The sequence below is a fragment of the Electrophorus electricus genome, chromosome 15 (genome assembly GCF_041902795.1).
Source record: "Electrophorus electricus isolate QZ-2024a chromosome 15, ASM4190279v1, whole genome shotgun sequence".
In the NCBI taxonomy this organism is placed as follows: domain Eukaryota; kingdom Metazoa; phylum Chordata; class Actinopteri; order Gymnotiformes; family Gymnotidae; genus Electrophorus; species Electrophorus electricus.
Genome location: NC_137511.1, coordinates 16,509,788 through 16,536,454, shown reverse-complemented (window position 1 = coordinate 16,536,454; position 26,667 = coordinate 16,509,788). Strand labels below are relative to the sequence as shown.

The 26,667-nt window shown below is 39.2% G+C and overlaps 1 protein-coding gene across 2 annotated transcripts in view; it reads left to right on the top strand.

The window, feature by feature from the left end:
- The window catches only part of rab26 (RAB26, member RAS oncogene family), a 66,872-nt gene extending 44,233 nt beyond the window's left edge, over positions 1–22,639 (top strand). The window contains exons 7-10 of one of the 2 annotated variants that reach the window (XM_027005033.3): positions 13,672–13,737; positions 13,981–14,037; positions 19,222–19,298; positions 19,536–22,639. In XM_027005033.3, the coding sequence (XP_026860834.2) occupies positions 13,672–13,737; positions 13,981–14,037; positions 19,222–19,298; positions 19,536–19,638 (303 nt within the window). In that variant the 3' untranslated portion in view covers positions 19,639–22,639. The remainder of the gene's footprint in view (positions 1–13,671; positions 13,738–13,980; positions 14,038–19,221; positions 19,299–19,535) is intronic. The other variant, XM_081697972.1, reaches the window with a different exon arrangement.
- The last annotated feature ends 4,028 nt before the right edge of the window (positions 22,640–26,667 follow it).

Below are 26,667 nucleotides of genomic sequence, written 5' to 3'. Positions count from 1 at the left end.
AAGTTTATGCTCTGTCTTTTGTAACTGATTTTTAATTTTTTTAGGAAGAAACAGAAATCCATTTACAGGGACCTTTTGGTTTGACTTCCACTGGATGCTACAAAGTGTGTGTTCTTTCTTCTTCCCTCTGCGGAAAAGGCCTCAGAAACCAGTGAATGCACTAGTGAGCGCTCTCAGCCCTTTCTGTTTCTTCAGGGCTAGTAATCTGAGAGAACTGACTTTTGTTTTTGTTTTGGGTTTTTTTTGGGGGGGGGGTTAAAAGAAAAGGCTTGTTCTAAAGTCAATTGCCACTTATTGCTCTAATACCAACTTAATAAAATAATGTGCTTTTTTGTGAACAGTCTAATGTATGTAAAACATTAGTCATTAAATGACGTATGTAAAACATTAGTCATTAAATGACGTATGTAAAACATTAGTCATTAAATGACGTATGTAAAACATTAGTCATTAAATGACGTATGTAAAACATTAGTCATTAAATGACTGTAAGCCATTTCAGACATTCCACAGGATTCTAAAGGCCTTAGCAAACATAAAGGTATATATCCACATTTCATCACTTAACACTATATTTCAATTCAATATCTTTTTCAATCTCAATAAAAAAAAAAAAAGAAATTTCAGCCAGCCTCACAGTTAACAGAAGCTTCAGTTTTCTCTTCCAAACAGTCCCATCTCCACACACATACACACACACACCACACCACACCACACACACACATTCCCACCTCTTTGTGTTTTTTTTATTTTATATTTTGAAACCTAGAAAAACCTCTCTGCTCCCTTTCTTGCTGGGGTGGGATGAGAAGCAGTCTGCAAAATCCTCAAAATTCACATTAATATGTACAATAACAATGGTTTGTTTAAACCATGCCATCAGTAATATGTTATGGTGGTAATTTGTCTTCACTGTGGTGGTTGGATTTCTACTAATGCCAAGTCTTCATTTATACCTGGTATGTAGGTATGGCGCTTTGCTTTGTTCATGCTTAGAGCAAAAGGGCAGAGTAGGTTGTGCTACAAACACTGAAAGTGTACTTTAAAATTACCCACACCTGGAGCTGCAGACCCCTGAAACATTACTGAGGCACATACCATATTAAAATTAGATTTAAATCTACTGTAGAAGTAAATTTAGTAGCCTGTGAATGCAGTAGCCAATAGATTATATTGACCTTCATGAATATGCAACTGAAAGGAGTTTAAAAGTCACTATTCAGCCATTAATGTCCTTCGGGAGCCACTGGGCACCAAATTCGCTGGCACATAGATCCTGTAAGTCTCTGGCTAGATTCAGTCTCACTCCAGGAAGCATGCATAAGATTCAGGACATGCCTCATGTGGGCGGGTCAATTCTTGTCAAACAAATCAGAACTGCTGGGCTGAGTGACCTTAGAGTAGGCATATGAAGTCAAGATGCATCAAGATGTCTGCTCGGCTCCAAGGTGACAAACGAGTGCTTTTGGGCAAAACAGGTGGTGTAGGCCCTAATTTAAATAGCACAAGTATTTCACAATTATGAAATTCTAAAACAAATGTCAGTTTTAATTTGTAACTCTAATGTATTCTTAGAATTATTTCCTTTTTAAAGAAAACCCATATATCTCACATGACCATGTAGGACTGTTTCACCTCTAGAAATGATTGTGTTTAAATCTGCTGTTCTCTGGAGACAGTGTTTGAGTGTTTTAACATGCATTTCAACATACATAAAAAATTTTGAAAAGTAACAAAAAATGTTACTGCTGCATGCAAAATAAGCATACACACTAAGGCAAACCTGGAAATCACACTTTGGTGTTCATTCCAGATTCTACCAACTTCTAATCACTGCTTCATTTACAGTGTATTTTCTGCTCTTCTGGAAAGGGTTTCTTTGTGTCCTGATTCTGGCATGCTAGCATGTCAGACTGCTGTATTTCCCATATACTGCTGCAGAGCCGGGTATGTGTTCCATGTCATCAATCCGCACTGCCCGCTGAGGCCTTAACCAATCATCTGCACTGTTGTGTCCGAACAATGGCCCTGATTGTAGCTGTGATTAGAATAAACCTGCACGGAGACAGTGACCGATTAGATACAGAGTTGGAGCACCCAGAGAATTTGTGCAGTTGATAACACCTATTTAGAATCTAACCCATTTAAGAGACTTGGTTGTCTGTTGCTCAACACTATGTCCAAAACTGGAGTATCCTCAAAGGACAGCACCGTACCCACTACTGACCGAGTCTAAATATTGTACACTTGCAGTCCTACCTACTGAATCATCCAAGTTCTAGATTTGAAACTTTTCTTTAAAATCATTATTATTCAGGCATTTGATGTAATTACACTACTTTTAATCTCCTATTGTAATTTTAATATGGAATGAGATCTGGCTTATTTGTGTTTGTTTGATTGAAATGTGATCTGTTTGATGGTTTTGGATTAGTGTTTATTTGATATCAACAAGGGAGGACAGGAACGATTGGTGTAGGTGTAGATTTATAATTTATATACCCATCTGGAGACACAGTGGATTCCTGGACATGCGCATCAGAAAAACACATGGAGAGAGAGAGAGAGAGAGAGAGAGAGAGAGAGAGAGAGAGAGAGAGAGAGAACTGAGAAACACAGCAGATGGGAGGTCATAGAGAGTGGCATGTGTGGGAAAGACCAGCATGAAGTCTATCTCAGCATGGCGCTCACGCACACACACACAGCAAATACATGCCATGCAAGTCTAGTCACACTATAATGTACACATGAGCTGTCCTCCCACTGGATAAACAATTTGGTTGATTCATGGGTCATCCATTTGTAACAAGTAGTGTCAAAACCTCAGCCACAGAACCTTTAATGCCACTGGGGTACAGTGCCACTGGGGTACATTGATGGATTCCTTTGAGTGATCCCAACAGTGCTATGACATCAATTTTACACCTTCTTATGTAAATAATCCAAGTGTGTATGATTTTGCATACAAAACTGGGGTTATCTTCAGATATATTTCATAGATTGAAAACTGGAGTTGCACCCAGTGCTTTAGTCAGCAGTCCTTCCCAGCTCGTGATTTTCCTCAAGGCTCCACCCCAGTCTCTGAGACATACTGCAGCTGACAGACTTGTGGAGATGGGCTAAGTTTGAACTCCACACAGCGAAAAAGACACGTTCCCGAGCAGCCCTTCATTATCAAGCTTAAGTGGACATTGTTCTGTTTCTGCTGCTGTTTGCTCTCCCCTTTCAATAATGGGTTCATTGTTGGGACAGGAAAAGCTTCACAATATAGTCAACCCAACTACAGTGGCAACAATATATGTCTTGTTCTTTAGTAATTTTTTTCACCAAGGACAATTTGTACTTAATATTGCATGAAATACTGCCTTTTTGCAGTAACATAGGCCACCTCATCATATTCCTGTTACACATACATACATCCATATTGCCTTATATATGCATATTTCAGAGCACTTTTCTTTCTTTCTTTCTTTCTTTCTTTCTTTCTTTCTTGTCACATATGCCCTATTGTTCTGCATTGATATTCGTGATGTCTCAAATCTAATGTTTGCGATATCATTTCTTTGCAAATAGCATTCAACACTCTAGATTAGTCATTACTTGTGCTAATTACATTACCATTCTCGCTATGATTTATGAAAATTGTCATGCTTCAAAACACCTTGACAACATTTCAATTAAGCTGTTTAATAAAGATGTGCATTTACAGTTTTACCATCCTTTCATCCATCCAGGAACTCTCCTGTAATGGGCTCATACTACCCTGTGTAATGGTCATCCCACACAACACGCTTACTGACTAGAAAGTTTCGGTGGCCTTCCTTTAATGATGACGTGCGTGATTATATAAATGTCCTTTGCTGTATGTGGGGGATCTCCACTAGTGGTGTGAGCAACAGATTGATTTTGTGTGTGTGTGTGTGTGTGTGTGTGTGTGTGTGTGTGTGTGTGTGTGTGTGTTTTGTTTCTCCACAGTTCAAAAGGCAGCTCAAATCCTTCCTTGTTCTGCAGTCAGGCAGAAAGTCATACAAATTTGACCTCTCTCTTGCTTTCCTCAACTACCCATTGTTTTCACTTTCACAACGCTATCCTTAGAGACACCATTTCAAATTTTGCTATGAATATTTCTTCCACTCCTGAATAGCTGAAAATAGATTTAATATAGACACACCATATTTGACATAGTTTTGACACTCTGATCCAAGCAGGCAGTGTAACAGAATCTAGCAAAAAAAAAAAAAGCTGAGAAGCTCTGGATAACCATCTATGATATCTGAAGTATTTCTTTAGAATGCCACTTTAGGAGAATGTTAATATTAATATAGTTTGGAAACAATGCTAGCTTGTACAGTCAAATTAGCCTCACTAATGTTAATTCTATACAGATAACTGAACAACTTCAATATCTCCTGAATTCCCTGCCCAAGTATCAGACTCACATAGGCAGTTGGTAGGAGCCAGAGAGAAATAAAACCCTTGTGGGCTATCAGAATATTTATTCAGCAGTTACCACATGTACACTTAGTTTACTTGTAAAATATACATGAAAATCACTTCATCATAGGACAGAACAGTGGCAGTTCTAGACCATTTGACCCAGGTGGGCCATGCTAGATCCAATGGCTCTGCTAAGGGGGCCTGTTGATTTGCACCTTTCAGTCTTATTGTAAGATTTGTTAATCAATGCATTGCGAGTATTAAGTCGGTGTTCTATGTCATTGAGTATTTTATTATATATACTTTATATATACAGTTTATATATATATATATATATATATATATATATATATATATATATACAGTTATGTGCAAAATAATAGCAGTGTGTTTAAAACAACTGAGAAAAAGCTCAATCCTCATATTAGCATTTATTTTCATATACACAAAGGCACTGGGAGCACTGCACATTCAATTCCAAATAAAAACATGAAGGAAATATAAATTTTTAAACTGAAAATGAAGACAAAAGAATAATGGGCCATTCAAAAAATTAGCAGTGTCTTCATTTTCATTTACAAACGGTAATATTTACAGTATAAACTGAAAGTTGTTTACGGATTTAGCTTTTCTGTTGATCACTGAACTAATATTTAGTTGTATAACCTTTATTTCTGATAACTGCTTTACATCTGTGTGGCATGGAGTCAATTAACATCTGACACCTGTGAACAGATATTTCAGCCCAAGCTGACTGGACTACATTCCACAGTTCTTATGGATTCTTGGGTTTTGCATCAAAACAACATTTTTGATGTCACTCCACAAATTCTCAATCGGATTGAGGTCTGGGGATTGGGCTGGCCACTTCATGACATCAATCTTGTTGGTCTGGAACCAGGATGTTGCCCTCTTGCTGGTGTGTTTGGGGTCGTTGTCCTGCTGAAACATCCATTTCAAGGGCATTTCTTCTTCAGCATAAGGCAACATGACCTCTTCCAGTATTTTAATATAGTCAAACTGGTCCATGGTGCCTGATATGCGATAAATGGGTCCGACTCCAAAGTATGAGAAACATCCTCAAACCATTATGCTTGCACCTTCATGTTTTACAGTCTTCACAGTGTACTGTGGCTTGAATTCAGTGTTTACGGGTCGTCTGTAGCCTTTAGACCCAGTAAGAACAATCTTGCACTCTTCTGTCCATAGAATGTTGCGCCACTTCTCTTTAGGCCAGTCAATGTCTTCTTTGACAAACCGTAACCTTTTCAACACTTATTTTTTTCAGTAATGGTACTTTACGAGGAATTCTTACCAAATAGTTTGGCTTCATGTAGGCGTCTTCTGATTGTTGCAGTACTCACAGGTAACTGATCTTTGATTTCCCTGGAGCTGATCATTGGATGCTTCTTTGCCATTCTTGTTAGTTTGCCATTTTAAAGCATTTGAGATCTTTTAGTTGAGCAGCCAATTATTTTCTGCACTTCTTTGTTTTCCCCTCTACAATCAACTTCTTGATCAAAGTTCTTTCTCCTTCGGTGCAATGTCTGGAACAACCCATTTTACTGAGCAAGGGCTAAAACCAGCAGGTACATTTGCTGCCCTCCTTCTTTAAATAAGGGCCATAATTGACACCTGTTTCTTCATGGCATGAATGACCTCACTAATTGAACTCTACATTGCTATTTGAACACGTCCCTTTCATTATGAGTCAATTACACCCAATTAGTTCTTTCCCTTTCTGAACTCTCCTATTTAAGCTCTCTTCCCTCGCACTCTCACTGCAAAGTATTGCCATACATGTACAACCCTTTCCTGTACATGTTAGCTTTGCCAGTTACCTGACCTGGAGTGCATACCAGCTCCCCCGTACCTGTCTTGCAACATTCAGGATCCAGAAACCTCTGCATTCAGTTCCAGACTGTCCGATAAACCAAATAAAACCTCTTGCCTTTTGGATCCTCTCTTTTTCGTGTGTTTGCCTTTGTTACAGAATACTATGCCTTACCATGGATCCAGCATAGGTGCAAGCCAGACTGTCACTGAGCGGCAAGAAACTGTTCAAAGACTCTCCTTGATGGCTCCTACCTTGGCTACAGTGTTTCCGTCACCTTCCAACACTGCTGCTTCCTGTATTCCTGTGGCCATTCCAGAGAGGTATGATGGCTCACCAGAACGTACAGCCTCAGAATATGCCAGAGAATTCCTTTCTGTCACAACTGGCAAAGGCTGGAGCGTTATCAGAACTAATTCAGCTCACCATTACAGCGGATAATCTCCAATGCACTGATAGGCCCACTCAGCACCAATGTGCTCGTTGTCTTCCGGTTCCTTGCAACATAACCCTGTAAGTGAACAAAACGAAGTTCTTGAACATATGCAGCTGGGTCGCTTGCTCTTCATTTCACTGGAACAAGCTAGATGTCTCTCTGGTGCACTATGTGTCTACTGCGGCGCAGAGAGCTGCTTCTGTGATTGATGTCCTAACCGTCCCCTTGGAGCAAGTGAGGGGAAGCATGCATCCACTACCCATGTATGAACGTCTTATCTGCTACATATCAACAATCATTGGCTCACCCTGCCTGTTGTCATTGCCTCTAATGCTAACTCTGTTTTTTTGCTTTGGTTGATGACAGGCATTTTTTGAATTCTGAGTTAGCTGCACAGCTTAGGATCATTACTCTTACCCTAGACCCCCCCCCCCCACACACACACACACCCCACATGTTAATTCCCTTAATGGCCAATCTATTAGTTAAACAATTCCAGGCACTTAATTGGGCATATTCTGTAGTGAGTTAATTCAAATCATGCTTCTGCCCTTGTCTTGTGATTTCATTATACTTGGCTTTCCTTGGCTGTCGCCCCATGACTTTAGTATTGTTTGGTCTAGCGCTGAACTGGTGTCTTAGAGTAAACACTTTTTTCAGCATTGGATGTCCTTGCCAGTCCTCTTCACTACTATAGATAGCCCTGATTTGCAGTCCATCCCACTACCATATAAGATCTTCTCTGATGTGTTCAGTATGGTTAAAGGCACTGAACCTCCACCCCATCGATCTTGGGACTGTGCAGCAGAACTCCTTCCTGGGGCTCCCCTACCATGGAGAGCCGAGCCCTACCCACTTTCCCAGCCAGAGGAGGCCACTATGGAGGCCTACATTTCAGAGGCAATCCAACACTGATTTATCCAACCCTCCACATTTCCAGTAGGCACTGGGTTTTTTTGGGGGGTTTTTTTCATGGAGAACAGAGGAGGAAGCTTAAGAACCTGCATTGACTATCAGGCCCTCAACAAAGTAACTGTAAAATACTCCTACCCTCTTCCCCTCATCTCTGTGACCCCAGACTGTCTGTTAGGTTTCACAGTCTTCACAAAATTAGACCTGCGCAGTGCCTACAGTCTCATACGCATACGTGAGGGTGACGAGTGGAAGGCAACTTTCATAACAGCATGTGAACACTAAGTACCTAGTCATGCTGTAAGGGTTGTCGAGGCCCCCTTCGTCCACCAGGGGGAGGCCTCGAGTCAGGCATGCTACCTATCAGGCTTGATGCCCAACAGCTGTGCTAGGTCTATATAAGCCCAGTGACCCAGTCACTCAGTGCTGGCTCTTTGCTAAACTGTTGAACTCCTAGCTGGTAACTCTGGGTATTGAGGTCTGTGAGCCCTTGTGCTACACCTCTCTTCTGCTCTTTGAGGGTGCCTGTGTTTTTACACTCCCCCTCTCTTCTCCAGTTTTCTCTCTCAAGTCTGTCTCTCTCTCTTTCGGCTTCCCTACAGCACCTCCCTGTTTTCTGGTTTTGTTTGGGAAGTTTTAGAGTTTTGTTTTCCCAAGTGCATCGGGGCTGTCATTCTTCCCGTAGCGTCCTTTGTTTTCCCTTTTTTGCACGCTCGGTGTGGTGGTTTTCTTTTGTTTTCCCACCTGTTTTTCGTCCGCCATTCCTTTGAAGTACGATATATACACGCGCAGGTCATTCAATGGCTGCCGCAGTCTTGCGGGAGCTTGTTCACATCGCAATAAAGTGTCTGGGGTTCAACTCCCCACCTTTTGTTTGTTTTTTTTTTGCTTCTCTTGTTTTACCTGCTCTAAGGTCTAACTATTTTACACATGAGCCCACCATCGTTAAAGCATGGTAGCTCACCCAGTAGAGTGTCGGTGTCCTTCCCTATCTGACCTGGGTTCAAGCACCCCTGCACATGCCTAATGGTCTGTCCAACAGCTTCTCTGTTTTCCAAGCATTTATGGATGAGATCTTTCAGGACATGGTAGACAGATTCCTGATTGTTTACTTTGATGACCTCCTTATTTTTTCTCAGTCAGAAACAGAAGATGTCGAACACGTCACAGCCATCCTGACACATCTTGGACAACACCACTTGTACACCAAGGCAGAGAAATGTGAATTCCACCATGATTCTGTTACTTTTCTAGGCTGCACCATCAAGCTGGGTAACATCTCAATGGACCCTATAAGGTATTAACGGTGCTGGTTTGGCCTGAACAATCCACTTTTAAGGAACTAGAACGATTCTAAGAGTTTGCTTATTTTTATAGGAGATTCATAAGGGGGTTTGGCACCATTTCTGCCCCCCTTACTGACCTTCTCAGGAACCAGCTTCAGTGAAACATGGTTGCCAACCAGACTTTACAATTCCTGAAAGAATCCTTCACCTTAGTGCCTGTTCTTCATCAGCCTGACCCTTCTCCATCCTTTATCATAGAGGTAGATGCACCCTATGTGGGGGTAGGGACTGTCTTGTCCCAGAGACAAGGAAGCCCACAATGGTTATACCCCTGTATTTATTATTCAGAGAAGCCAACCGAGAGGAATTATGATGTAGGAAACCGGGAACTTCTTGCCATTAAACTGGTCCTAGAACTGTGGAGACACTGGTTAGAGGGAGCCTAGTGTTCCCTTGCAGTTTAAACTGACACAAAAACCTGGAATACCTCAAGTCAGCATGCTGACTCAACCCTTGGCAAGCCAGGTAGGCATTGTTCTTATCTCGGTTTCATTTTCCCATCTCTTACAGGCCAGCTGAAGGATTCAGAAGGCAGAAACTTTATTTTGCATCCACAACAAAGGATCCTGGTTCCATATTACCTAGCAGTTGTTTCCTGGTGACTTTCAGGTGGGATTTTAAAAACCCAGCTCTAAACAGAAGCTCTATACAACAAACTTAGCCTGGAGGAATGCCCTCCAGGTAAACAGTATGTACCTGCTTCTCTTAGAGGAACTCTCCTGTAATGGGCTCATACTACCCTGTGTAATGGTCATCCCACACAACACGCTTACTGACTAGAAAGTTTCAGTGGCCTTCCTTTAATGATGATGTGCGTGATTTATATAATGTGCTTTCCTGTATGTGTTGATTTTCCGGCAGTTTTCTGGCAGTTGTCCAGACCTTACCTACTGCATGACCCCTGGATACTACACAGACTTTGGACCAGCCTGACCTAGGATACATACCAGCTCCCCCATACCTGTCTTGCTATGTTCAGGATACCTCTCCATTCAGTTCCAGCCTGCTCGACAAACAAAACAAAACCACTTGCATTTGGATCTTTTCTGTTTGCCTTCGTTACAGCTGTTCATGATGCGATAGAAGCTAGCTAGCTAAGAGCTTGCAGTTCTTTCTGGGCATGAACAGATAAGGATACATTTAGATCAACAAAAAAACAACTATAAACAGTAGCAGTGTGTTATGAAGGAACTCACTGCTATGCTGTGGACTTCCATGAATTTTCTTTAACTTCTGTATTTTTATAGTTAGTGTGTTGCGCTTTATAGCCATCTGCTTCTAGTAGTACTGAATGCAGATGGCAGGAACGTGGAGCTAGAAGCTAGAAGGTGGCTCTACAAATATGTGGGCCAAATGGAAATCTAATCAGGATGCATTACATAGAGTGAAATGTCCAATACACACTTGCCAGATTGCCTACAGCTTTTTCTTGACCTTTAGGTGGTGCTCTTGTTCTTAGATCCACAGAAGTTCAAAATAATCTGCTTCAAGGCAGTTTTTAACAGCAAATAATGCTATGCAGGTGGCAAAAATATAATGGATTATTCTGATGTCTTCATTAGTTGAAAGACAGGGAGGACTTACCTAGGACAGACCCAGTGCACTAGATAGTCTTTTTTTTTTTTTTTTTTTTAAGAAAACATTGTTACCTACATACCCATGCTTTGTTAGTGCCATATAGCCTTTTTTTCTAGAAATATCTGTGTCTAGGAACATTGTAATTTGTGATGTTAACATTGCCTTTTACATTTTTGCTACATCTGCCACATGCAGATCAGAGTGAGGAAGAGAGGACAGGGGTCGAAGCGAGCAAATTTGAGGTCATGTTTGGAGCACGGCAGTTTGACACTGCTTTTCACAGAATCGTCTTGGTGGGAGAAATTATTGAGGGTTGACTACTTTGCACCTGTTTTGCTAAAAGGTCTTTGCTCATTTGGTATGTTAAAAAAGACACCCCAGAGTTGAAGCAGAAAAAAGACTTCAGCCCATTAGCCAGGTCCCAGACCTGGCTACATCTGTGAGTCAGTATATTTGTCCATGCTGTTGTGGACCTGTCTCTTTGATACAGCGTCCCTGCAGAATTAAACAGGCTGTCATCAAAGCCAACTATAGTGGCTGTGTAATGGCTTCCATGCCCACCGGTCAGAAAGCAAGAGACAGAGAGTGAATGAGGCTCTGTGATATTTCAGAGCTGGAGATCATGTGAGATGAACCACATTTAGCAGACTGTAGTGCTGCTAAAAATGCTGGCAGGCTGCAGAGAAGGGCCAAAATAAGATCAGGCAGCTTTTGTGTGTGTGTGTGTGTGTGTGTTTGTGTGTGTGTGTGTGTGTGTGTGTGTGTGTGTGTGTGTGTGTGTGTGTGTGTGTGTGTGTGTGTGTGTGTGTGTGTGTGTGTGTGTGTGAGAGAGATTATGGGAGACCAGTTAGTAAATTACTGCCAATTTTGGTTGCCAGTAAAGTAATATAGTAAAATAAACTTGCAGTAATAATAGTAAAGAATTTAGTAGGATCTTGTATATGTACAATAAAATTAACCATGCTTTTATAGCTAAAGAGTCCAGTAAATGTTGAAATACAATAATATATTTTCCTTAAATACTATTTAAATTATATTAAATTATATTTGTGATTTGTTGCTACATGGTCACGGAGCAGAGAGCAGATAGAAGTATTTAAAACACAAATGCAATAATAAGCTACATGTCTAAAATTATATAAGATAAACACACACACACTGAACAGCCCTGCTGGCAAATTACTGTTGGCACAGTATTTTCCTGAAAGCCACTCCAAGTCAATCAGTTCCCTGAGCAGAGTGCAGACATGTGGATTTGTTCCAGATCTTTGCTTTTCCCACTTTTCAGCACCAACCTTTGATCCTTTTCCTGGGTTAATACCGTCAATTCCTCCATAATATAAAGCCAGTGAGACATCTGTTCTGAATATTTACTCAGATGCTGTAGTGCATAGTGTTATAATTTCTAACAGTTTGACCAATGAATAGTCTCATCAGGACTTCTTATACTATGACATATGGCTTATTTAAACAAAACAAATGAAAGATCTCTCTCTACCTTGTGTTCATGAGTGTGTCTACATCTGCTTGACTATTATAATGACATGACTGGGCATAGTGTAGTTAGGTACTACATCTATATGCAAGTGAATGATTATGCAAGTGTATATGCAAATTATTATACACCTACACAGTAGAAGTAATATGTGTGTAAGTGTTTCATATGTATGGGCAAACAGTGCATGTGCACAAGTATTTGCCTAATTGGTCTTCCATGATTTACCTGAGATACCACTTCCCCATATTTTATATTCTTCATGTTTGTAGATCGTCCATTAACCAAACGTGTCTCTCTCTCTCACTCACACACACACACACACACACTCACTTTGTAGTTTTGACAGCCACGTCATATTGGTGCCACAATACCCGTTTAATTTCCCCACCCAAAAATCATTTTTGAACTTATCCTCTGAGTGCTTTCCTCTTTTGATATTGTTTTCTCTTTCCTTTCTTATTTACTGCCTTCTCACCCACTGAAATATGTCTGCACAGACCCCTTCATGTCACTCCGGTTTGGTTTCCCCTTTTACCATGTTACCCTTAACTTTTAAGTCCCCCTTCTTTCTTTTTGTTTCTCTATGATTTAAAGCCATTATTTTAAATAATTTAGAATTATTATACAGGATTATTTTGTATTGATTTTGGCATTCTGTTTTGCTTTTCATTACTTTATCCTTGTGGTGTGCAGTCAGACCCTTGATGGGGCCAGTAAAGGGATAACAACAAATAACGTGGACAGAAAAAAAAATATAAATATATTTCATAGATAGCGTACAATAAAAAATTATTTATATGGACTACTTTGCATATTCTTGGATACTATATGATGCATTTTTGTCAGAGTGTGGAACTAACTCACTGCTCATTAAAATGGCAGCAGGGACTTGCTGCTGTGTATGTGCCTGCATGCCCTGTCTGGTGATATTTGGAAGGGTTTTGTAATGTAAGTGTATTAGAAAAAGAACAGGAAATCTGACCAATGAAAATTATGATTTTCACTACAGGGGCTGAACTATAAGAGCCTGACCATTCTCAGCATGCTGAAGAAGGGACTATGGCATTATTAGTAAAATGTCACTGTCCATGTACATGCTACCTTAGGCAGATAACTTAAAATGGTGAATTGCAAGGCAGACACTGTGACATACCTAATCGAAAATCCTTTTCCAAGTCTACCCAATGAAAATTTCAAAAAGGAAAACCTAAACAAAGGTGGCCAACTCCATCTATAAATCAGAAAGGAAAGTTATTAACATAGTCTCTGTAAGAGGAACTGCAAGTGTTGTGCTTGGCTAACAGTATAAACATCCAACTGGTTGGTATGGAGGTGTATGATGTTGTTTGCAGTAGCTGTACACCAACAAATTGATAAGTGATGAAACATGCAACACATGTACCCCATCAAATGTGTGTCAAATTCACCCCATCAAATGCCATTTTTTCTCTTATGTTCTTAAAAATACAACTAACAATAGTCCCTTTGTCCTTTTGTTTATGTTGTTGACTTAGGGAAGAAGCATATAAGTGGTGAGGAATATAGTTGATTTATTCAGGAGCTGAAATGACTTGACTGACTCACTGATTTTTTTTTCTGTCTCTCTCTCTCATTCTGCCTTTCTCTGCAGGCCTGGCTCACAGAAATCCATGAGTTTGCCAAGGAAGATGTGGTACTTATACTACTGGGTAACAAGGTGAGAGAATAAAGCATGTTGAAGAATGTGTCCTGTACAGCAGAAAACATAAATGATAATGCAACCCTTTTAATACATGGATTTGGTTAGCGGCCACTAGGTAAATTTACAAGTAATCAGCATTTTTTTTGTATCACCAGGGTGATTTTGATAACACTGACCAATTAAGGGATAGGCAGATGAAAATAGATGAAAATGTACTGAAACTTTTCAGTCTGACACTTTGTTAAAATCTACTTTTAGGCTGATGCCACACATGAGAGAGTTGTAAAGAGAGAGGAAGGTGAAAAGCTGGCCAAGGTAGACACACACACACACACACAGACGCACACAGACATAAAACACTGACATGCTTTATCTCATGCCCTGAGGCTTAACTGCCTATTTTGGTTGGTTGGTTGGAGGTTTGTTTATTCTCCTCAATTTTGAGGTTCCACACATGGACCCAACATTCAGAGTTTTAGCTGGTTTAGGTAAGCACTTAAATACATGGGACTTGAAATGAAGCAATATATAAGAAGTTAAAGTGCAAAGAGTCAGTTTTCATTAGTATATCCTTATAAAATGGTCTTCCAATTTAGGGACCAGGAATATGTAGTTGGCTGCCATTTCGTGGCCAGCTGTGACATTTTATCATTAGTTCCTGGACAAAAACGCCTAGATATGGAATTTATGTGGTGAATATTGCTGTCATTTCTCAAGATGAAGACCAAAGAAGCTGTCCTGCAAGTAAACCAGAGTACTATGAGGCTGACCAATCAGAGTAAATGAATCAGAGAAGTGACTGGATTAGAAACTTGATTCAGACTTCAATAAAGAAGTAATTAGCACCTTCAGAACTCCTGCCAGACACTGTAGTCTTGTTTGAGACCATAAGCTGGCACCCAGCCTTAAACCAAGACTCTAAGTAATGAGATTCACACAGAGGCCGCATTTATGTAGTCTCTGAAGACTGAGACCTCAAGATTAAAACTAGAACTTTGCTGTGGTGTCAGTTGCACAGCTTGATTCCTATTACTCATATAGTTCCCTTACTGAATGCAGAAAGTCACAGAAATATGACATTGACATCAGGGAGGAGATTCAGTATTTTGTGATGTCTGTTGATTTGCAAGTAAAATCTTATTTTAGATTAACATAAATTTCCCTGTTATTTGTGGCATCATGAAATGCACAGGTCCTGCAGTATAGAACCAAAAGACTGCATTTATTCTGGAGGGAATATTCATACTAGAAGAGTTAGTTAAATTGGCTAACTCTGGTCTCCAGTCACCAGTGCACTGCCTGAAATTATTTGTTGTTGCTCATACAAGTTTTAGTCATCTTGAAGGAATGTCTTAAAACCTAAAAATTCTTCTTAATTTCTCACACCATGTAATAAATTACATGCAAGTAGCTGTGGTGTCTAATGTAATTCAAATGTCCTTGGGTTTGAGAAAGGTGGTATAGAAATATTATTATTATTATATTATTACAGATAATACTAGTGTAATTTAGTAGGGGAATCTTCAAATGCATTTGCAGAACAATAGCAATAGTAAATATTAGCAATAGTAAAATTATTATTATTAATAGTAGTAGTGATATTATTATTATTATTATTATTATTATTATTATTAATAATAATAATAATAATAATAATAATAATAATAATAAATTTAATAATAAAAAACAGGGAGCAGGTAATAGAACCAAAGTTATAATGAGAGGCAAAGATTAGGTTGGTGGTAAGTTATAAAGCATTCTCCAGATTAGTTATAAGATGGAGAAAAGAGTTGGGGTTTTGAGATTTGGTTTTAATGTGGTGAGAGTGTTAGACTGATGGTTGTGTGCAGGAAGAGAATTCCAGAGACAATGAGCTAATCTGGAGAATGCTTTATCAATGGATGTTAGAAGAAAGAATGGTTAGCAGATCACCTGAAAATGAGCAGAGAGTATGAATGGGTTTCTGAGAAAGGAGGTCAGACAGGTAGGAAGTAGTGAGGTTATTATGAGCTTTGTAAGTGAGCAGAAGGACATGGTGGCTGTATTTTACAGTAAGCCATTGGAAATCTTGGGGAACAGATGTAATAGGACTGTGACTGTAAAAGTGAGTGTGAAGACCACAGCAGCATTCTGGATCATTTGAAGCCCGTGAATTGAGGAATAACTTAATACTTACAAGAAGAGAATTACAATAGCCCAATTGATTAAAAATGAAAGCATGCACAAGAGATACAGCAGCAGAGACAGAGAGGAAGAGTCCAATTGTAGCTGTATTGCAATTTGATATTTTTGCGAAGATGGATGAAGGAGGTTTTACCAACAGAACTGGTGTGGGCATTAAAGAGTTGAGTCAAGGATTGCACCCATATTTCTGACCTAGGAGGAAGGGGAAACTACTGTATTGTCAAGTGAAAGAATTATAAAGCAGGTCTTGCTGGGAGTTGATTCTGAATCAGTGAGATCGACTTCAGTCTTGACACTATTTAGCATGAGAAAGATATTTCCTCCAGAGTTTAATCTCAGATAAACAAAATGAACCCTGAAACTTGTGGGACCCCCAAGAGTGATGGTCTAAGTTAAGGATGTAAAACCACCAAAGAAATAAACTGCTGCCTATCTGTAAGATAATATGCAATACCAGTAATACTCAGCTCCTCAACAAGAGAAAACAATGACGCACTGTGTCAAAGTCTGTGCTCAGACGAAATAAAATAAGAATGCTTAATGCTTCAGTATTTGCTGATGTGAGAAGGTTATTAGTAATGTTAATGAAGGCAGTTTCAGTACTGTGATACTTATGGAAACCAGACTGAGGTTCGAAAAGGTTATAGCTTTTTAAATATACATGAAATTGAACTCCTTCAGGAACCTTAGACAGAAATGAAAAGTGTGAAATTGGGCGGTAGTTATTGAAATTAGTTGGATTGGGGACGGATTTTTGGAGAATCTGAGTGACTGCATCTGGCATATAGACAGTGTCCAGGTCCCGGCTGAAGAGTAGAGATTGTTTAACCATCATTGTAAGATGAAGAACCATTGCAGGTAGACAGGCTTTAATTAAATTGGCCGGTAGGGAATCAAGGGACCAGTTGGTAGCGTTAGAGACTGTGACAATGTCAGCAATGAGAGAAGAAACCGTACTAAAAGGAGAAAACAAGCGAGGAGAGAACGAGGTGCTAGGTAAGAGATTGGAATTCGCTGGGGGAGGAAGTCAGTGTTATCTGAAGAAGTTGCTATGGAGCAATTAATCTTAGCAATTTTCATTTTAAAAAAGTCAGAAATTGCATAGATCAGAGGAGGCAGATCCATTGCGTTCGGTGGGGGGGACAGCTCACCCTGTGATCACTGTAATGACCCACCATCACGATAGCAGACTGAGGCATGGAATAAAGAACTCAGTGTTACTGTCTGGGTTTACTCCTGGAAGGCGCACGCTGTGAAGTGCGCGTAACTCTAGATGATTTACTTTCTAAATCTTTTTTAAAATGGCACAACAAAATTTTAAAAATCACACACCCTTTACATACTGGATCCACACATGCAATTTAAAGAAACAGGTTTTTGGTTCAAACTGCGGCTGGCTACAATGCTTAGTTGCATGTTTGTACTGACAGAGTAAATATAAACACTTGGCAAAATCACTGCAGGAAAACAGTGAAGTCAATGGGAAATGAGTATTAGTAATGACAGCAGAAAACATGAAAATGATTAAGCTACTATCTGTCTGGTCATCTTAAATAGTGTTTTTAATAGCTGGTTTTTAAGAATTCTGATCGAAGTAGTCAATGAACCTTGAATTTTAATCCTAAAGCTTTTCATTTTGGGTTCTCTGTGCACTCCCTTGGTTTTGCGGGTGAGTTAACATCACAGCCTGCTGCATTAAAAAAGCCTTATTAGATCATTTATAGAAAGACAAATGACAGACTGTGACTCATTTGTTATAACGTAAGCCTAGTTGTAGTGATTTATGATATATTTAAACTCTGGCAAATAAGTGTCCCAGTGAAATGCAATATACCAAACAGAAAATAAAATGGAGCCTCCGAGGACTATTTATTTAATAACCAAAGACCTAATTGCCACCTGGCATCACAGGAGAGTGAAATTAGTTGATAATCTAAATTATCCACCCCCACTTAAGACTGCTTTTCCAGCAGAAGTATTTTCATCTGGGTGACTGACTTGTAAACCTAGCAAAAAACCATTTAATAAAAGTGCATGCCTATCACAAAATAGGCACTCTGAAATGCTTCCCTTCTGGTGAGAATGTGCCAAAAGCCATAAATTCAGTGTCCAGTAGTATTAACTTGCCTTGCCAATGGAAACTACACATCCTTAATTCTGATGGTCCGAAGGTGTTCAACAAACCTATCAGCAAGCTTTCTCTTGGTTTCTCCAATGTAAAGCTGACTACAGCGTACCATTCAGTCTTGAAAGTAAAATGGTGACAATAGCAGATTATGTCTTTTGGATTCTTTTTTACTGAATAATGTATTTGCAAATGAGATGGCGCTCAGAACTTTTCCGAAGGCAGCTCTGCCTTGGATGCAGAATGAACGTAATTGGTTAACAGTCAATGGATGGACATTAACGTGAATTGTTATCAAGAAATAGATGGAGACTGGCTATAAGGATTTTGCTATAGGTCATTGGATGAACAATACTTCTTGCATTCATGTTTGTTGGATTTAGATTTGGCCTGATTTGGCTTTTCTTGTGTGTAAGCAAGCAAATAAGTAGCCTTGAAATGAGCAATAGAAAACTGAACACATTTCAGACTTTTCAGAATAGAAACTGTATTTATTCCATCTTTGTAATATTCACCCAAGTCAGATCCGCATCAGTCGTACCAATCATACCAGCAGCATCATTGTACCAAAACAAATTATTGTATTTGACAAGTCAGCCAACTTTGAGTCATTCTGAAAACCCATTTCCAATGTTTGGCACTCATTCTATGGACTTCACAACTCCTGTCATTGGTTTTGTTGGAGTTTGTTTCTTCCTTTGCACCAGCTTGCGAGCTAACTTAATTTTCTAGGCAGATACCTTCATCCGTATTCACCGGCTTGTAACGGAAAATAGAAATATACAGTGGACAGCGTTAATGCAAATCATATGCTTTTTATAGCAACCCTTATTGTCTGGGAGTGAGACCTGGTTCAAATTACCCGCAAAGAAATGGAAACACAATTCCACATGAATACACAAGCAGATACACATACATATATAGCAGCCACTTTATGCTTAAATGCAAATGCAGTGCCATAAAGTCCACTGCAACTAATAGATTTTGAAGCAGAAAATTATTTTGTGTAACACAGATATTAGTAGATGTAGTGAATCTCAAGGACATGCTTTCATGCCAGAACCTGGCATGAAAGTTACTGTGATGCTATGTTTAGGTTTGGGCAGTTTTCTGGGAAAAGGGTGCTAAGGGAAATGTCCATATGTGCTTGTAAAGCACCACAAATCGACCCTGTTTGTGGTATTCCTCAGGAGTTTGGGGTTCCCTTCATTGAAACCAGTGCAAAATCTGGCCTAAATGTGGAACTGGCCTTTACTGCTGTGGCAAAGTAAGTCCTATTCCCTCTCATACAATAATTCACTTCTTCTTGAGCTTTTAAAATCAGACACAAGTACCACACGATCTAACCAGCTTTTGCCAAATTTCTCTGTGGCACAAAGAGAGTAAACTAAGTACAAACAGATTGTGCTTCCTTTTCCTCCCTCTCTCTCTCGTGCGCTCTCTCTCTCTCTCTCTCTCTCTCTCTCTCTCTCTCTCCCTCTCTCTCTCTTTTCACCCCTCCCAGAGAGTTGAAGCACAGAGAGATGAAGGAGCCATGTAATCCAAAGTTCCAGCTGCAGGAATACGTTAACAAGGAGATGAAGGGAGCTGGCTGCTGTCACTCCTAAAATGTGTTTGTGTGTGTGTGTTTGTGTGTGTTTGTGTGTGTGTGTGTGTGTGTGTGTGTGTGTGTGTGTGTGTGTGTGTGTGTGTGTGTGTGTGCGCGCGCAGTACGTCACACCCCGGCTTCTCTCCTGCTCACAGACCTTACATAAATTAGTTGTCTGTTACTGAGGTCTGGTCTACTACAATCTTCAGAGTAACTAAATTGCTTTGCAAGTTCCACAGTTCACTGTAGTAAAATCAGTTAAACTAAATAGCACATTACACAACAGAGCTAGATGACATTATGTAATCTTCTAAGCATAACCACATTACTTACAAGTTAAATTATTGCCGCCTTCTACATTTCCTTTTTTGTGCAGCAGTGAATGTATTTCCTACACATTCTTTGTTCAACTATTAAACACACACACAGTCTTACCCTGCTACCTTACATCTTCACATCTATTTTTATGATCTCATCGTTTGTGTGAGATCGCATCTGTGCTTTTTGTTGTCAGTTTTGGCAACAAAAAATTGTTAATGTATGTATTGTACATAGTTCAAACCAAAATCTATTGCATTTGAAGTTTGCATTAAATGTAAATTGGTGGTTTGTTAATGTTATGTCCTGTAACCCTAAAACAGATTAGTAAAATGTAGTCGCATTATTTACTGTTAAAAATGGCTAAATGTAACTTTATGTAATGGTACTTTGTTATGTAATGTAAAATGTGTTGTACAGAAAATGTAAGTATTTTAATTAGTACCTTACGGAGTACTTTTCCTATATTTTACTAGGCGCTGCTGCTTCATTATTCAAATGTGTACCAATTTTGCTTGGAAAGACTTTGGGAAAGAAAACAATATTAGCACTTTTTTGGAGGGAAGTTTAAGTTAAAATGTTTTATTTAACACTTAACCCTTAAAAAAACAACTAAGATCTATATGATGCCTGATTTATGCATACAGGAATCTTTGATTATCCTTGCCTTTTCACAGTATTTTCACAGTATTTTCAAACTTCAGTGATTAAAAAATCCCTGTTTGGGGTTGTTTTGACCCTAGTTAACCATTGCAGTCCATAAAGGAATAACTAAATGGTTATTCCATTTTTTGTTGTATTTGTGGGTTCCAGCACAGCAAAATTGAAATGGTGTTGATTAAAGCAGAAATGCAAGGATTCACAGCAGTTTAAATACACGGCCCTCCATAAACCGCTGGACGGCTGCCCACTCTATTTTTGGCCAGTCATTAGTTCATGCTGGCTCCACCAGCATGGTCAGAGAGTTCTTTGCAATGAAGCAGAACTGTTGAAAAGCTCAAAAACAACAGGCCAGGTTTCAGTTTGCTGTTTAAAAAAACGACTACAAAATGGTCACTGTTCATTTTCTTGCAGACTGCTCTGTTATGCTATACAGTATCTTCCAAAATTATCAGTGTCCTCACCAACTATGAGCAAAAAAAGTTTTTTTTTCTCAGATTTATATTGCACTGCAAATTTGAGAGACATCTTACCCTTCAGAAAGATATCATTATTTAAAGTAGAAAATATAGTCCTTCCCTCCAAACATTTCAGAGTCCTTATTGCTAGCTTATGGACTTCAGTGTTCAGCTCCCCACAGAGGACTTCAGCAGGGCTTACATCAGGCCTGGGACTTCACTTCTCAAGTTTGGGTTCTGTGGCCAGTGTACCATTTCTTGTGTGGGTTTACACCCATAGCCTTCCTGACTGAGGCAGCCAGATTTTAGTTGATATGAGTGTCCAATGACAGAGGCATAGAGGCCTGTTACAACATTGTAATTCAGTCACAGATCCACCACACTTTCAGGGGATTACAGAGAATTCATGTCAATATGACCTTGAGGTTAAAGGCACCTTCTCTGATTTGCCTCATCTGACTAGAACTCAAGTCCAATCAAAGGTACAGTGATGTTTCTGAAAGTCCTGATGCCTTGTTTCAGGTCTGAGGATAGCAGAAGCTTTCTGGTAAGCCTCCCAAGGAATATGTTGGCATAGAGGTGGTTATCTAATTGCAGCTTTTGGGGATCTCTTGAGGCCACCATGCAGCCGACTCCTGCAGCTGTCCAACAGTGATACATGGAGAAATTTTCACCTCTCGAACCATTCTCATTTGGATTTCCCCCATGTGCTTGATGTGCGTGTCTCTCATTATCAATATTCTGGTGAAACAAGAAGTCATTGATAACAAAGGGTTCTTCACAGGTAAAAACATTTGAAGAATGTATAATGCATCTTATAATTTGACCGTGCAAATTTGGTGCCAGTAAGTGACATAATTGAGTCTCAAGTATTGATTGATTTATTTTTTTTAATAAGACCATTTATGTCCTAGAAAAATGTTTGGTTCAATTTCTTATATTTTCAGTGTATGGTTGAGATGATGAACAGCAGAGATCTTTTTCTTTAGTTTTTGTTCATGTATACAAAGAATGCCAGTCATTCTTTAGAAAATGTATTTAACAAGTTGTCAAATATAGAAAATGTACACAATTTTAGTAAAGGTAAGTTTAACATGTTAAAATGTATGTATGTTAACCTCCTTAAAAAATTGTTTTTCAAGGTTTTTACAAGCCTTGTACAGTATTCACAATAAAGATACAGTGGGAAATAAGTTTTGTATTAGTCTGAATAGACTGCACACATTCTGCCACCTTGTGGACATGTCTTCACATTACAATACTGTTTTTTGGCTTCCGAAAACCCGCACCTTGGACTGTCAATTGGAGTGTAACATCAACAGAAAGAAACGAAAATTTGGGAACTATAACAATATTTTAATCATTTTATTTCAATTGAACAAAATAAGTAGCAAATACAGACAAAAGCCTGTCCTATCCCATATCTGATTTTCTGAAGAGAGAAGGCCTGAGTGGCTCAATAAGATGTGAAATGACAGGCCCCTCTGTGTGATTTTGGAGCAGAACTTGAATTTCAGAGGTCTACCAACTCAGTCCAGGATCTGTCTCTGTTCTGTCTTTGTTCTGTCTGACTATGACCTAAAAGTATCTTAATGGTTAGTAAATGTGTTGCATTATGTGTTGGAGCAAAAAATAAATATATAGTACTTTGTCTTTCCAGGAAATTTTTTACTTTTTAATATTACGTTAATCTACCATATTACATCAATATATATTATTAGATTAGTGTACATTATTGAATTTCAACAGGAAACGCATTTTGCGTATTTTAAAGAAATCATTTAAAGCTCATTTCTTTTTGACCAGTGTCTCGTATCTGAAGCGTGATTCTGCTCATCTTGAAAGAAATATGTTGTAGTTTGATAATAAACTTTAAGAGAAACATTGTTTTCAATTTTTTCAATCAGCTAATAAAATTTTTTACCTCCTTTGCAACTGTATTTGTCAAGTGTTACTAAAGGTCGAGGTCACCTTTCCTTTTTGTACTGTTTATGTCCTGATCCAGTGTTGTCCTGACCAGTACTATTAAATAGACCTTCTGGTTGGGTCATATCTAATAATGCATAAGAAAGTGTGAGGCTTTACCTGTTCCTTGCATCCTTGGGAACTCTTTGTGATGTTCTTCCCATAACATTAACAAGCTACCAATTTCCAGTGAACATGTTTGACCTCATGAAGGTACCATCCAATTAGAAGATCTATCCCCTCATATACTCACAAACTATTACAGGTGCACCATTGAGAGCATATTGACAAACTGTATGACTGTGGTATGGAAGGCTGACAGGAAGGCCCTACAAAGGGTGGTGAAAACCTCTCAGTGCATCATTGGTGCACAGCTACCTACCATCATCAACAACCTTCACTATTACTGCTGTGTACGCATGGCACATAGCATATTCATGGACAACTCCCATCCAAACTACCCCCTGTACAAGCACCCACCCTCTGGGAGGGGATAAAGGGACCCTTCAACCCCAAACCACACATTGTACAATCTCTTACAGATACAGAAGCATCTGCTCCAGAAACACTCGGCTCTTCCCACAGTCGATCTCTCTACTGAACTTATTACTACACCTGTAGACTACATTTATATAACTACTACACATCACTTTACACTGAATTACAGTCGGTAATGGTAAAATATAATGGAAAACTACTACCAGTTACACTGAACTCCACTCTATAATGAGAAAACTACTGCCACACTGTACTAACTGGACTTAACAGTGCTTATAAACATATTGATAACACAGAATTTAATATTTAACAACCATATAAGCTGATTACAACTGTTAATTATATTTACTCTATTGTTTTAAGAGATATATTTTTAACCAAACTTATTTAGAATGGTTTCATGTCCACAATACCTGGTTATATAAAAGTAATAAATATAAACATGGAGATATTCCACATCTGCAGACTACCAGGTAGACAGCAGTGTAAAGGGAGACAGAAGCTTTACATGAACTGCTAATAAAGAAACAGTCAGCTGAAATCTGTGGTACAATGAGCTGATGACCATGTTCACAGTTTTTGTGGGGGTGCTGTTGGTCTTTACTATAATACACAAGGGGGAAGCACCACATCACCATTCTGTCTTTTGCTGTGGTATAACAGCATGCACTGTGCATATCTCACTTCCTACATTAGCTAGAAACACCTGTCTTTGTATGTACACAATAATAACGCGCTCTCACATTCACCTGAAGAGTTGAAGGTCAAGCCATTGCTCAATGTTTTCTTGTTTTATTTTAGAAGGAAGGAAACAATTTTAACTGAAAATTTTCACTGAATTTACAATTTTAATGTATTTTTAATAACGAAATTTTAACTGTGAAAAGATTGTTTTCGATTTTTTTAAGGCTTTAAGCCAAAATACTGTGTTTGGGTAATCTTGTGGCACTGAATATGTGTTTAGTGAATCTTTATATTGTCTGTAGCCACAGATGTGCTAGAGTGCATGTGTCTCCATTTCTGTGTACCCAGCGAGTGTATCTTGACTGTTTGACTACCTGAATCACTGACATTGAGAAAGAGAAGTCTTCCATCGGTTTCCATAGCACCTTGTTGAGAGTCATTAGCGGTGTCTGGGGTATCTGGCAGCTGTAGTACGGATAGGCAGAAGAGTGGCTGTGGATAATGCACTTGGCCACACTTGAGTAACTTCAATCCTCTCTGCCTTCATTTGATGTTTCAAAATGTCTTGCAAGATCCATGATGGTCGTCAGCCGCACACTGCCCACCAATCATTCTGGCTGTGTGTTTCTTAAGTAACCCAGAAAACCTAGCAATACCTTAAATATAGTCAACTCACATGAGTGCGTGCTACACACACACACACACACACACACCATGCACACACACACATATATATCTGCACACACAGCAGCTGCAGTGTGTTTCTGTAGTAACCCAGAATCCCTAACAACACCTCACACATAATCAACGCACACACGCAGACACACTGCTACACAGTAGAGAAGTCTGCAACCCTTTTAGAGTCAGCCTGTTCCAACAATACAACAGGATCCAAATATATTTGCAAAATTTCACACCTTCGCTGCAGTACATTTCTATATTAGAACATATAAGCACACATACGCACATACAACAGTTGTGGATTTTTTGGCAGGGGCGGTGGTGTAGGTTAGTGACAGTCTGTTTTGTCAGAATATTTCTGCAGACAGTGTTGTCTACTTCTATTTGTACTAATGATGATTGTGTATTGATCTCAGTTTATTGTGATGAAAATGTAAGTGAATATTTAGGTGTGTGTGTGTGTGTGTGTGTGTGTGTGTGTGTGTGCGCGTGTGTGACGTCAATATGAAACTGTTGGAAATCTGGCTGTGGATTTGTTTTATTGCTATTTTATGGCTGTGGATTTTGTTTTATTGGAAGGGTGTGATATCTTCATGTGACTGTAGAGAATGGGCCTTGCTAGTCACACATACACACAAACACACCTGAGAGTGTTTGCTCTTACCTGTTACCACGTGCACTTTGTTTTTATTTCTCAAGTACACATGGCTTCACAATCCTACTCTAAACATGTCAGCTTGATAGCTGAATCCATGTGACAGTATATGACATTTAACCAAATACACACGCAGACACATCAGTGGCTTCAGCATATGAAATATAGTATTGCATTTTTTGCATTATGCTGGTACATTCCATGCAGAATAACACAGAACTCATACAGGCCAAACTAACCAATCATTAATGTTCTCAGTAAAAATGTCAAATCAAATTTATTGATTTAACGATTTTTAAAATAACCGTTGTCACAAAGCAGCTTTTACTCATGTTCGGGTCCAAGCCCTGAATGAGCCAGCCAAGGGTGACAGTGGCAAGAAAAAAAATACCTAGGGCATGAGAAAGAAACCTTGAGGAACCAAAACTCAAAGGGGAAGGCCCAGCCTCCTCTGGCCAACACTACAATAGTAACAATATAAACAATAAAGAGCAAAATTAGTAGTGAGAATGCACAATTGGTTTGAAAGTTGATATAATAGTTGATTTTTAGAAATTCATTTTGATGAAGATTCACCATTGACTGGGTTGTAGAGCTCTAGATCAAAAGGTCTGTGGTTTTGCAGTCTGTAGGACACCTACTGTATGAATTAATTGAGATAATCCCCATTATGAAATTTATTATTATCACCACCAAAGCTCCCTTTTAAAACATACACATTTACCTGATGCAACTTACAATTATGATTGAGTACAGCTTGAGCAATAGAGGGTTAAGAGCCTTACTCAGGGGCCTAACAGTAGCAACTTGGCAGTGGTGGGGCTTGAACCAGCAACCTTCCAATTACACATCAAGTACCTTAAACACTAAGCTACCACTGCCCGGTGACCTGCTAGTGATCTCAGCCAATCGCTTCCTAAACTGTAAAGTCCATACTGGCCTCCCCTAAGGGGAGTGCCCAGCACCACTGGCATATTGAATGCCTCAATGACTTTTTATTCTGCATTTTCTCAACACACCTGTGCTTTCTTCATCCACAGGTAGTGACTAGCTCTTTCAGCTACTTCTGACAGCTCCTTCAGAGTCAACATTAGCATACAACATCTATAACCAAATGCTACAAGCAAAG